This window comes from Protopterus annectens, chromosome 5.part1, assembly GCF_019279795.1.
Source record: "Protopterus annectens isolate FY-2018-M chromosome 5.part1, PAN1.0, whole genome shotgun sequence".
Lineage (NCBI taxonomy): Eukaryota > Metazoa > Chordata > Ceratodontiformes > Protopteridae > Protopterus > Protopterus annectens.
The window spans coordinates 651,492,113-651,504,882 of record NC_056736.1 but is presented as its reverse complement, the minus strand read 5'-3'; the positions used below and the strand labels follow the sequence as shown (position 1 = coordinate 651,504,882).

General features: G+C 34.0%; 1 protein-coding gene across 1 annotated transcript in view; it reads right to left on the bottom strand.

Moving 5' to 3' along the window:
* LOC122803248 (receptor-type tyrosine-protein kinase FLT3-like) overlaps window positions 1–12,770 on the bottom strand; it is a 495,076-nt gene that overhangs the window by 296,445 nt on the left and 185,861 nt on the right. The window contains exon 7 of the mRNA XM_044072843.1: window positions 11,039–11,149. Coding sequence (XP_043928778.1) covers window positions 11,039–11,149 — 111 coding nt within the window. The remainder of the gene's footprint in view (window positions 1–11,038; window positions 11,150–12,770) is intronic.

Genomic DNA, 12,770 nt, shown 5'->3' with positions numbered 1-12,770 from the left:
AAAATACCTTTCTATAATATTATCATACCATAGTTTCATCTTACTTTTAATCCCATTTACATTTATTTTCCAAAGTATAATGTTATCTTGATAATTTTCTGTTTTATTATTGTAACATTCTCTTTTTCTTTTAAAGTTAAAAAATTCAACCATTCCATTCTACATTTTAAACTTAATATCTGCCATAAAATGAAGCCATCATTGTCCATTAAACATTTTATTACTCTATATAAATGTAAAGAGGCTGCATAAAGTACAGGTTTTATTAAACCTAAACCTCATTCTTCCTTATTAACATACAAACCCCCTCTTTTAACAGGATTCAATCTAAACTACCAAATAAAGGAGGAAAGGAAAGGAAAAAAATATACTATATACATCATTCTCATATATTAAGAGAATGCTGAACACACTTGCTAAATAAGCAATTCTGGACAATAGAATTTAATTAATCAAAAATATTTTTTCTTAAATGACAATCTAAATCGCCCAATAGCAATCCTATCACCTTTATCCAAAATATTAGAAAGAGTTGTTCATACCCAACTAATACAGTACCTCCAGAATAGCAACCTACTCTCCATATCCCAGCATGGCTTTAGACCTTCCCATAGTACCACAACAGCACTACTATCATTCACCAACATAGTTAACCACCACAGAAACAAGGGTCTATTTGTTTCTTCCATATTCTTAGACCTATCAAAAGCCTTTGACATGGTAAACTGCAGTCTGCTTCTTGATACCCTATCCACCCTAAATAAAAGTCCCTCCTCTATATCATGGTTCAACAGCTACTTATCTGCCTGTCAGCAAGCAGTCCTATGGCAGGACCAATTGCCCCCCCTGTTACCAGTAACCATAGGAGTCCCTCAAGGATTCATCTTTGGTCCATTGCTGTTCTCTTTACTTACAAATCAGATCTCTTCATCCTCTCCCACTGCCTCAATAGTACAATATGCAGATGACACTACCCTCATATGTGCTGCCCCTACCCTTAGTGAACTGCAAACCCTTACCCAGAATAACTTCACCCTAGCCAAAACTTGGTTCACCAACATCAAACTTCTTCTTAATCCCCCAAAAAAACAAATTCTTTTCAGCCCTGGCAGAGCTCCTCCTCTAAATAATAATTTCATCATTAGCTCCAAAGAAAACATTCAAATCAGTCCAACCACACACACTAAACTGCTAGGCGTAGAAATAGACAATAACCTGATGTTCGACATCCACATAGTACAAACCATTAAGAGAGTTAATAAAAAATGTGGTCTCCTCTACAGCAACAGACAGTTTATGACAAAACACACCAAAGTAACCATTGCAAGGACTCATCTTCTATCCTCCCTCCTCTATGCCTCTCCCATCTTGACCAATCTCCTCCAAACTGATCTAAATAAAATGGAATCTTTCTACAACAAGATTGCCAAGTTTGCTACTGAAGCCTCATATAGGTCCCACCACTGTCCATCCCTTAAGCAAATCATCTGGCTTGAGTTGCCTCATATACTTCTACTCAATCAACTCTCTATAGCACACAAACTCTACTACCTTCCTGAGATAATTCCAGCACTTCAGCACCTAATTCAGCAGAACCTTATAACTGTCATCAAACATAAAAATGAAGCTGGTAAGTCCCTCTTTGCCAACACCATTGCCAAAATCTGGAATGCACTACCAAGCCAAATAACTTCTACCACCTCCTTTAGTCAATTCAAAAAACTCCTGAAAACCCACTATCTAAGTAACTGGCTATGCTCGTGCCACTCACCAGGCTAATCCATACCAAGAGAATTTGTCATGGTACAACTATGTATAAACAGTTTCTCCTCTGAAAGCTTCCAAACCTGTATACATTTCCCTTAAAAAACTTGTAACTGCAAAAGAAAAAAAAATGTACCACTGATTGTCTACTGTAAGAAATGTTAATTACTAGCATGATGTCCTGTTGTGTGTATATATGCTATATGTATGTTTGTTAATCACCAGCATGTTGTCCTGATGTGTATATATGCCATAAGTATGTATGTTCTACTTCATTTTACTCTCATGTAATGTATTGTAATGTGGAGCTTTTCTCCCCGGGCCTCCGCTGAAAATGGACCTGTGTCCAGTCGGACTTTCTCAGTAAGCAAATGTAAAATAAATAAAATAAATAAATGATTTCAAAAATAAACAAGTATTTTTTCAATTCTTCTCTTCTTCTAACTTTTCTTTCCATATCATCTCTGTGTTTTCTTGTTTCCTAAAGCCTATCCAAGTACTTTTATATTTGTCATATTAAATTGTATACCTTCTATCATACCTTCAAAACCTAATCCTTGACTTCATTCTTTATTTGTAGAACATTTTATTGTTTGTATAACTTCATGTAAATATTTCATTACTTTCCTTATTCCTATCTTATCCTTAGCAACATGAATACTATCATCTGCATAAGTAAACAAGATTGGCATTCTTATTCCTTCATTAGAAGTGTAATTCATACTCCCCATTTCTTTATTAATGCATATTGAAATAACATTTATTGCTAAGACAAATATTATACCACTCAATGCACACCCTTGCCTTATACCTTTCTCAAGCAATATATCTTCACTTAACCAACCATTTACTAATCCAGTGACTATATTAAACCTATATGCTGTAATACAATTTTTTTTATCTATTTACTTATATGCTTCAAATATTTCCCATACAGCATTATGATGAATTGAATCAAAAGCTTTACTAAATCACTTACCATCATTTTAGCTTGGTCATTTCTATATAATACCTTATTAATAAATTATCTTACTATCAACAATTCCTGGACTATTTTCCCTTTTATGCCGTATATACACTTGTTTATAATTTTATATACTTTCTCTTGCATTTTTTTAAATAATTTTCATAAAAAAATGTATACTCCATATTATTCAGTACTATTGGTCTCCAGTTCTATATCTCACATCTATCACCTTTTTTCCAAATAAATTTAGCTACATCACAACATAATATTTTTATACATAAACCCTCTATCTAACCATTCATTTAACACCCTTAGAAACCATTTTTGATGTAATGTCATATTTTATTATCTTCCATATTCTATTCCAAGTGGAACTCCTGCTGATTCTAAATTAACTATTCTTAAAACATATTCTAATTCCTCTGTCCCAATTTTCTTTTCAAGGTCTTCATTATCTTTAAATGAAAATTTGCCTACTTTACATTTCTTAATAGTTATTTTTTTTTTGTCCTTCAAATGCTGCCTTAATATATTATTTTACAATTTCCATAATTGTTTCTTGCGTATAATGTATTGTACCTGTTGTGACTTTCATATTTCTCATAATACTATTGTTCTATTTAATTATTTTACTCAAAATATGGCGCTATTTCCTCATTTTTTTCCTGCAAAATATCTTTGCTTATGCAGTAGATATTCTATTTTTTATTTAATTCATATAACTCCTGTGCTTTGATAAAAAATACGGTCATTATTTCTAAACTATTCATAGTATCATTACTTAATATCTTATACTTCATTTTCTGCTTCTTGTTTTTTTTTTCTCCCAAATTAAATAACTCCTTTTATACTTTTGTTTAAAGCTCAATGCGCCATTCAGATCAATCCTTATAAAATTCTTTCAGTTCTACATGATCTTGTCATAGTGCTAATATATCAGATTTCCCTTCATCATCCCATTTCACCTCATTTATTCTTTTTAAATCCTTCTCTATTCTTATATGCTCAGAATTTCCTTTAAACACAATCCATATTGCTGTGTGATCTGAAAAAAAACATAATCAATACTCCTTCTCTATATGTCCGTGTATTTTTCTTCCAAATTCTTGTCTTTATTTTATAATGTTCCACATTAACTTAACACCATACACCTTCTCCTCAATTCTACTATATGTCCATGCATTTTTCTTCCAAATTCTTGTCTTTATTTTATAATGTTCCACATTAACTTAACACCATACACCTTCTTTTTCTGCATTCTTACAATTAAAATCCCCTACTATAACTATTTCCATATTCATAGGTTCATAGGTTCATAGATTAGTACTAAGCTAACTGCCCTTCTGAGCCATTTAAGCTTAGCCAATTATCCCTTGTGAGACTCAAACCCTGCACCTTGTGTTTGTAAGGCAAACACCTTAACCATTAGGCCATATTTCTAAACATTGTTTCTCTCTTTTTGTCACATATGCATAGAATGCAATTATTGTAAAACTTAGGTTATTCCATCTTACATCAAGAACTGTAACTATGCCTACTATAACAAGTGTGACATCTAGAATTGTTATTGTATCTTTAAATAGAATAAGTACCCCAGAAAAGGTGTCTCTCCCTAAATTCCAAATGACATTTTTTCTCCAACATACTTCAGTCTGATATCTCTATTCTTGCGTTAAAAATCTAATGTCTTCTAATATAATAATACCAGTTTCCTGCTTTTTACACTATTCCAAAATTCCTGTTCTTCTTACTAACTTTTTTCAAACTATTAACATTTAAAGCTAAGATTTTACAGTTAATATTGTATAATTACTGACATATTCAACCTTTCCCTTTCTTTTTTTCTTTTTTTGCGCCCTTCTATACTTTTTCTTTTTCTCTCCTGTACCTTTTTACCAACCGTATTCCTCTTTTCTTTGACTAAATTTCATTTCAAATCCTTATTATCACTCAAGTCTGACTCTTCTTCCTCACCTTTCTCCTTTTTGAGATTCTTGTTCTCTGTTAATTGTATTTGATTTTTCCTATTCATTTTGCATATCCCCTATTTCTAATACTTTCTCTATATGATGTCTACTTTGATTTAAATGCATTTAATTCTCTATTGTTTCTGACTCTATCTCATTCATTTTTTCCTCACATTCCCATCAAAATGGCCCTTTTTATTACATTTGTAGCACTGTAATTCACAATTTCTTGTATCATGCCCTGTCTGTCCATACAAACAATACCATCTTTTAACAAAATTATTAGTCAAATGCTCATATTTTCCACACAGAAAGCATGTTTTCAGCTGCTCCCAATACATTGCCATGCCTTTGTCCCCTTCAACATTTATAATGCTTGGAATATGTACAATACTTCCATTTTCAATTTTCACAATCACATTGCAATCTCTCGCCCCAGTCCACAAACCTGTATTTTCATAAACTTTTGAAATGTCTAATACATCTTTACACAACCTTAATAAATGTCTTTTTAAAGTCTCTGTTTTGACTTCAGTCCTAAATTGTATATTAATCTTTTCATTGTCTCTCTCTATGAACAGTTTTAAATACGTATAAACTCCACAGCATATAGTTTTTCTTTTTTTCACATTCTTCTAAGAACTTTTCCATTATTTGACCAGTCTCAAAAATAATATCACAAAATGTCTCTACTTATATTTATAAAAGCTCTTACCTCACTTGCTTTAACTCTTAATGGTGTAATTGCTTCATCCCATACCTTATATCTGTCCAATTCAGAGTATTCCTTCTTTTCAATTCTCATTGTAAACAAATTCTTTATCTTTACACTTGTAATCCTGTCCTTTCTTTTTTTCATACTCAGCCATCTCCTCATACAATCTTCCTTTCACCACTGCTTCTTCTTTTTGCTGGAACTCCTCTCTCTGAATTTTGTTCATTAACTCATCCCATGATTTATCTTTGCCAGCCTCTGGTTCAGTCGGTTCTACCATATCCATAAGCAATTCATCCTGCAACCTTCCCGACTGGAGGATTGTTACAACATACTCTTGTGTTGATACCTCTATATTGAAGATGTTTTGCTGAAATATATCTTCCAAATCACATAAAGGCTTAATTACCTTTCTTTGTATATCCATCTCTTGCCTTTGAAAAGGCTTAAATGCCTTTTCTGATTCAGCAACATCACTATCTTCATTTATGCAAGGCTCACTATCCTTGCATACTTCCACCACAACAACCTCCTTATTCATATCAAAAACTGTGCTGCTGACTTCATATTTGCTCACTTCATGAATTACTACAACTTTCATCTTTCTTAGATATTATTTCACTGTTCTCTCCCTGCTTCTCTGAGCTGCCTTCACATGCAGAATGGAAGCAGGAAGTATGACCAAGAAATGGGTCCCTGACACTAACAGAGTAGGGTAAGTTCCCTGATGCCCAGGCCAAATTTCTCCTGGTAGTATCAATACCACCTTGGGTCTCTGCTAAAAACAGGCTACTAAGCCTATTGGGACTATTCTGGTCAACAAATGATAAATAAAATAACAATGCTGTCCAAATGTGGTGTAGAACAGTACTTGTTGCACAATTTATGGAGGTGGGTTTGGAATAATGGTTAAGGTCTTCACCTCATAGACACAAAGTACAGGGTTTGATTCTGACATCAGAATACTGATTAAACTTAAAATGGTTCTTCAAGACAGTTAGCCTATTACTCACCTATGAGTACCTATGAACCTGTAAGACAGAAATATCCCAAAAGAAAGACTCACTGCCAATGCACACTTAGAAATCACACCAGAAGTGAATTCCTATGAAAATAGAGATTGGTGTACTATTCCTTAGCATCTTGTGGTTTGGGGAATAAAAACTCTGGGAATTTCATCTCAGCCACCTATAAATATGCCTTTTCCTCTTTTGCTACCTTACAGGACCACACAGTAAAAAATGTATTGTTTCATCGTTGATCATACTTTTCTTGGTATATGGTTTTGTCAGTTGTCATGTTTCTCTGTGAACTCAAGGTTAGAATATCTCTTCTTTAGGACTTTCTCATCTTCATCAATGGTCTGGTGTTTGCAACTGGTATAACAACCCTCTTTATACATCCTGAGCTGCAGCCACCCAGCTGACTATTTCCTATGGTTCCCAGAAGAGAATGGTTCCTTTTGCTGACCAAGTGGTTAAGTTTTCAAGATGTTACCTAGTATCCAAGCTGTATCCAAAGGGAAGGTTGAAAACTGACCTTGTACTGAAGAACAGATACATCACTTAAATGGGATGTCCAATACAAGTATCTTTGTTCACTTTGGGGATGATACCTAGTGTTTAGGTTTATTCTAGATGTAAGCATTTAATGTCTCCATGAGCAGCATTTTGCTACTTTTTACCAACCAAATTTATGTACTAATACTGTGCACTTGCTTGTGTGCATTAGCATGCTATTCTGTATTAGTAATGCCCAGATTGTAGCTTCATCTGATTATCATGTATGAAGAAGAAAAAGAAGAAATGTTATGTGCACCTTGGGAATGCAATCTAGTTTATTATACCTCATCTGCACACATTAATCAGTATAGCAAATTATTATGTTCATAAATGTCTGGTAGTTTGGTATAGAGGTTAAATACCACATGTTGCCACATATAGAGTTTTCAGCAATCTTGGGTATGATTCCTAAAGCCTGCATTTGCATATTTTGTAACTCTGTGCAAGTCACTTGTCCAAACACTGCTTGGTCAGGTTAGTCTTGACAGGTCTAGTATGCTGCTGCTCTGCACATTGTTTCTGTGGTGCAGATACTTAAGTGGTTACTACATTGTTTTTCTTGTTTTTTTAAGTGGTTACTACTTTTTATCATTAATGACTGAATAAGATTGATTGTAATTATATGCTGCACGTGGACAGCGGGCCACTTTGTGGAATTTCAGATGCAAAAGGCTCTTAATATGTTGTTTTCACCACAAGATTTGAAAACCTCATTTGATTTGCAAATCAGAGATGCTTGTTTATTTTAGGACTAGTCAAACCATAATCTGTAGCCTCACACAGACGGAATTATTGTTTTTTTCATTTACTTACTTAATTACTTCCTTATTTATTTATTTACTCAGTTTGTTAACTGGGTAGGTGAGCTAGTCCTAAGACCATTTTCAACCATGACCTGGACCAAAAGCATATTTAAATAACAATACATTTACAGTTTAGTAACTTAACAGACAAACCAAAAAAAAGCAGCAAAGATAATTGTAAGCAGATTACTTTTGCAAAAACAAAATGTTAGCCATAAAACTATAATTTGGGTGAATTACAAAAGATCAGAGAAAATATATTATCAGCACATACAAAAAATGTGCTCACTAACGTGAAAGTTTACATTAAGATGAAAATTAAGATAAGTAAAAATGCAGTTAGAGTTTTAGATACAATAGAAAAGTATTCAGTGACCACAGGAAAAAATTCAAAAGACTTTATTACAGGGTTTCACCTTATTCACATTTACTTTGTATATTTGCATACAGACAAATGACGGCTAAACAGTGTTCTGTAAAATGTTTAATTTTGGCACTTTGTTGTTTAATAATGCTATTATTTTATACTATTCATGTTGGCATAAGAATATTGAAATTACTATTATTATTATTATTATTATTATTATTATTATTATTATTATGTGAATTATTGCAGAAGTGGATCTCAAGATCCCTGTAGCTGTGAAGATACACACACACAAATATATATATATATATATATATATATATATATATATATATATATATACATGTATATTTCTTTTTATATATAGATATTGAGACATGTATATACGTTTTACATATATATATATATATATATATATATATATATATATATATAGGGTCTATATCAGAACAACGAAAATCCAAAATAGCGAATGACTTAAAGGTCGAAAATGCAGGACCTCGAACTTGCTATTGTGGGGGCCTGCGCCCCTCACATTCCCAATAAATATATATACCAACTCCAAGATCGCACTTCAGTGAGGAAAGGGCAAATATTCCAATCTTCACTGTATTGAAATCTCACCAAAAGCAGACTGAGGTCCAGCATTTCCGACCTTTAGCTCATTCGCTATTTTGAGTTTTCTGTGTTCTAATAGGAACCCTATACACACACACACACACACACACACACACAGATATATATATATATATATATATATATATATATATATATATATATATATATATATATATATATATTTATATGCAAACAATAGAGCCAACAAACAAATGTTAGCTTATTTGTTTACTTACTGATGTTTGATTGTCTCTAAAAAGTATATTATATACAAATCCATCAGTGTAGCCATTACTGATGTTTCAGATATTGTGATATAAGCTATATATAATAAAAAGAATAATGTCATGCCAAAAAATGCCTCATAAATTCTTCTTCTTCATCTTGCAGGCTTGCAGTGCAATGTTATAAAAGAAAAAAGCCACATTATTGTTTGTGGGTTTAACTCCATGATATGAAAGTTATCTGTATCAGCTGATCTATATTTAATTAGAGTCTAATTAAAGATTTTAGAAGAATGGCAACATGACTCAGTATAAATGGTTATTCCGTATTATAGGATGGTCAATGCAGGTAATGTCAGTTGGTTTTAATACGTTTATAAACCATTTTCAGTCTAAACTAGGAACATTTTGTCTAGATGCAGTACCATCTGTGTCTTCTACTCTCCAGTGCTGTATATACAGCAGCCTATATTCACTGAAGTATTGAATATGAAATATCCCACTTAGAGTGGTAACTGATAAAAAAAGTTAATAAAATGTATGCTGCGGGTTGGGCAATACAAGCATCAGCATGATGAAGTATGTTAACATTTAATAAAAATATTTCATTAAAATGTCCTAAAATCTACTTTTACATACTAAATTGATCAAGTTTAAAGTGGTCCACAAGGGCAGTTAGCCTTTTCTTCCCTTTTCTCTCTTATCATTTTTGGTAACTAGGTAGCCCAGTGGAAGAATTTTCTATTACAGAATGTCCTGGAAACAAAGTAACTTAAGTGGTTTTACACATTACTGCACTTAAGTGGTCTTAACACATTACTGCACAACTTGCAATTAAACGTTAAAGGAATTCAAACCCAAGCTCTCAGCCTTGTAGGCCTGCTGCTTAAGTTCAGTACAGTACTTAGTCCTTCTTCCTAGATTGCAGGATACAAACTAAAACACTGAGTGAGAAAGTGACTGAAAAACCAATCAGTAAAAACAAAATGAAAACTCCACCAAAGCTAGAACTTCCACTGAGTGACCTCCCAAACCTCTTATATCAGAGGCACATGAGATAAATGCAAATGATGCTTATGAACATCAGGTGTTTCAGCTAACTGGCAATTCTGAATGCCCATGACTTGTTTCGTCATTTAATGGACAATTCCAGGCAGTGGGGTTTGGCTTTATTGGCCTGAAAATGTCCATTAAATGATGAAACAAGTCATGGGGATTCAGAATTGCCAATTAGCTGACAACACCGGATGTTCATAAGGATCATTTGCATATATTCCATGTGCCTCTGATATAAGAGGTTAGGGAGGTCACTCAGTGGACGTTCTAGCTTTGCTGCAATTTTCATTTTGTTTTTACTTATTGGTTTTTCAGTGACCTTCTCACTCATTGTTTTAGTTTGTTGTTTGGGATATTTTTGCAGTGACCCTAATGATAATGGACATCAGCTGGGTATAACAACTCTGTGTTCCTAATGCTTAGTCAAACACTCTGCTTATGCTGTGATGATGAGGTCATAATAAGGCTGAAATATACATATCCACAGCTAGTGGGCTTTGGCTCTATTGGCCTGAAGTTGTCCATTAAATGACAAAACAAGTTGTGGGCATTCAGAATTGCCAATTAGCTGCATCACCTGATGTTCATAAGGATCATTTGCATATATCCCATGTGCCTCTGATATAAGAGGTTTGGGAGGTCACTCAGTGGAAGTTCTAGCTTTGCTGGAGTTTTCATTTTGTTTTTACAGATTGCAGGATACAGCTAAAATTCTGCAAGCATTTGAATGTTTGCTATAAACTACATGGAAAAGAAATATATGCTCAGGAGTTCAGTGGATTGTGAGATGGAGAAAAAAGTTTAGAAAGAATGTCTTTACCTTTCTCTGATTTACTCAGCCTCTAGCCCGTACATTGTATACATGTCACACCCACAATATGTTAGTGTCCAATAAATGCATTGCACCACAGCAAATGAATATGCAATTAGCACTCATTAAAACTAAACCAAACTCCAAGGAAAAGTTCCTACATCAACAGTGAGAAAACAATTACCTGAAACTGTACATGCTCCCAGTAGGTTTACAATGTTCTTGTGATGTCCCAAATGGGTCATCATTTTCAGTTCAGACATCAGTGCATCCTTTTCAGAAGGTTCATGCTTGTCTGGGGAACAGAAAAAAGAAAACATATTAAATAGTGAAAATGAAACAATTTAACTAAAATGCTAATTATTTAAATATGTCAAAAGCATTAGCTTGTGACACCCTGAATATTTCCACCTTGGAGGTTTGTAAACTGCCTGTTCACTGATGTCACTGCATTCGGTATCTTGGGCCACTCAAAGCTGTGCCTCTTCTAAACTGTTAAGCAAGTGTGGGCTTCTGATGTGCTACCCATTGTACCAGAGGTTAGAATAAAATGTTTGACTTCTGACCCCATCTCTGGACTAATCACATCAGGGTAAAAATATATGCCATTACAACATGAATGACATCAAAAATATCACTTTAGAAAGCAGTAAAATCAACACATTGCATATGGATGTCCCCTTGATATATTGCTGTGTATACTCTAAGTAAATATGTGTGAGAAGAAGCTGACCAACCATTGTGTCATACAAGGCACTAATCACTTTTCTAAGTCTTATGAAATTGTGATGGCTGTTTCTAAAAATGTCTCTCATTATTTGACCCAGTGACTTTTGTTTTATATATGTGATTCCACAGACATTATTCCTTGATGGTTACTACACGTTATGACTGTATACAAATGTTTATACTGTTTGGAAAATATCCAAACACATTTCTATATGATAAGTGTTAAAATTGCTAATAATGAAGAAAACAGATTTTTGGTATGGAGTTCTGTTGATGCCTTCAGCATCCCCCCTTTAGCAACGAGTTATAGATTTGCCTTCTGTTAGACTACTAGCAACAGTAATTCAGTGAGGTCACTGAACTCTGCTGGAGTTACTTCTTAATGGAGTCTGTATGCCCTAGCTGTGTCACACTGGTTTTCACTGGTGTTCCAGTTTCCTACTATTTCCCAAAGGTATGTTGCAGTTGAATTTTTAATTTTCCAAACTGTGCATGTCATGTGTGATTTTGTGTGTGTGTGTGTGTGTGTGTGTGTGTGTGTGTGTGTGTGTGTGTGTGTGTGCAGTCATGTGCATATGTGGGGGCACTCATGCGCATACAAGCGTGGGTGTGTGTGTGTGTGTGTGTGTGTGTGTGTGTGTGTGTGTGTGTGTGTGTGTGTGTGCAGTCATGTGCATATGTGGGGGCACTCGTGCACATACAAGCATGTGTGTGTGTGTGTGTGTGTGTGTGTGTGTGTGTGTGTGTGTGTATGTTTATTTGTGTAGGCATACATTTCACCTTTCAAAGTAATTCTTTTACTGAATATTAGCCTTTTAGCCCTAGAAAACAACTTTTACTGAAAATGACCAAATTTAACCCACCAGGATCCTTCAAATTCACAAAACCATGTACCTGGTGATCATAAAGGCAGGGGGTTCACATGTCTTCAAACTACAGCCAAACTAGATAAAGAAAGTGAAGAAATCCAGGCAGGCGCTGTTATAGGCCATGGACAAAAAAGTGGAAGCAATTTCATTTTCAGTTTTTAAGAGCCAGAGTATTATAAATGACTTGGTAATAAGTAAGTCCAATTGATGTTTTGTGCCAAAAAAGTATTACTCATGAAAGGGCTTGCATTTGTAAGGCACTTGTATGAAGTCACTTAAAACTGTTGGTTTGGACAAATTACAGATGAACATTCAAGA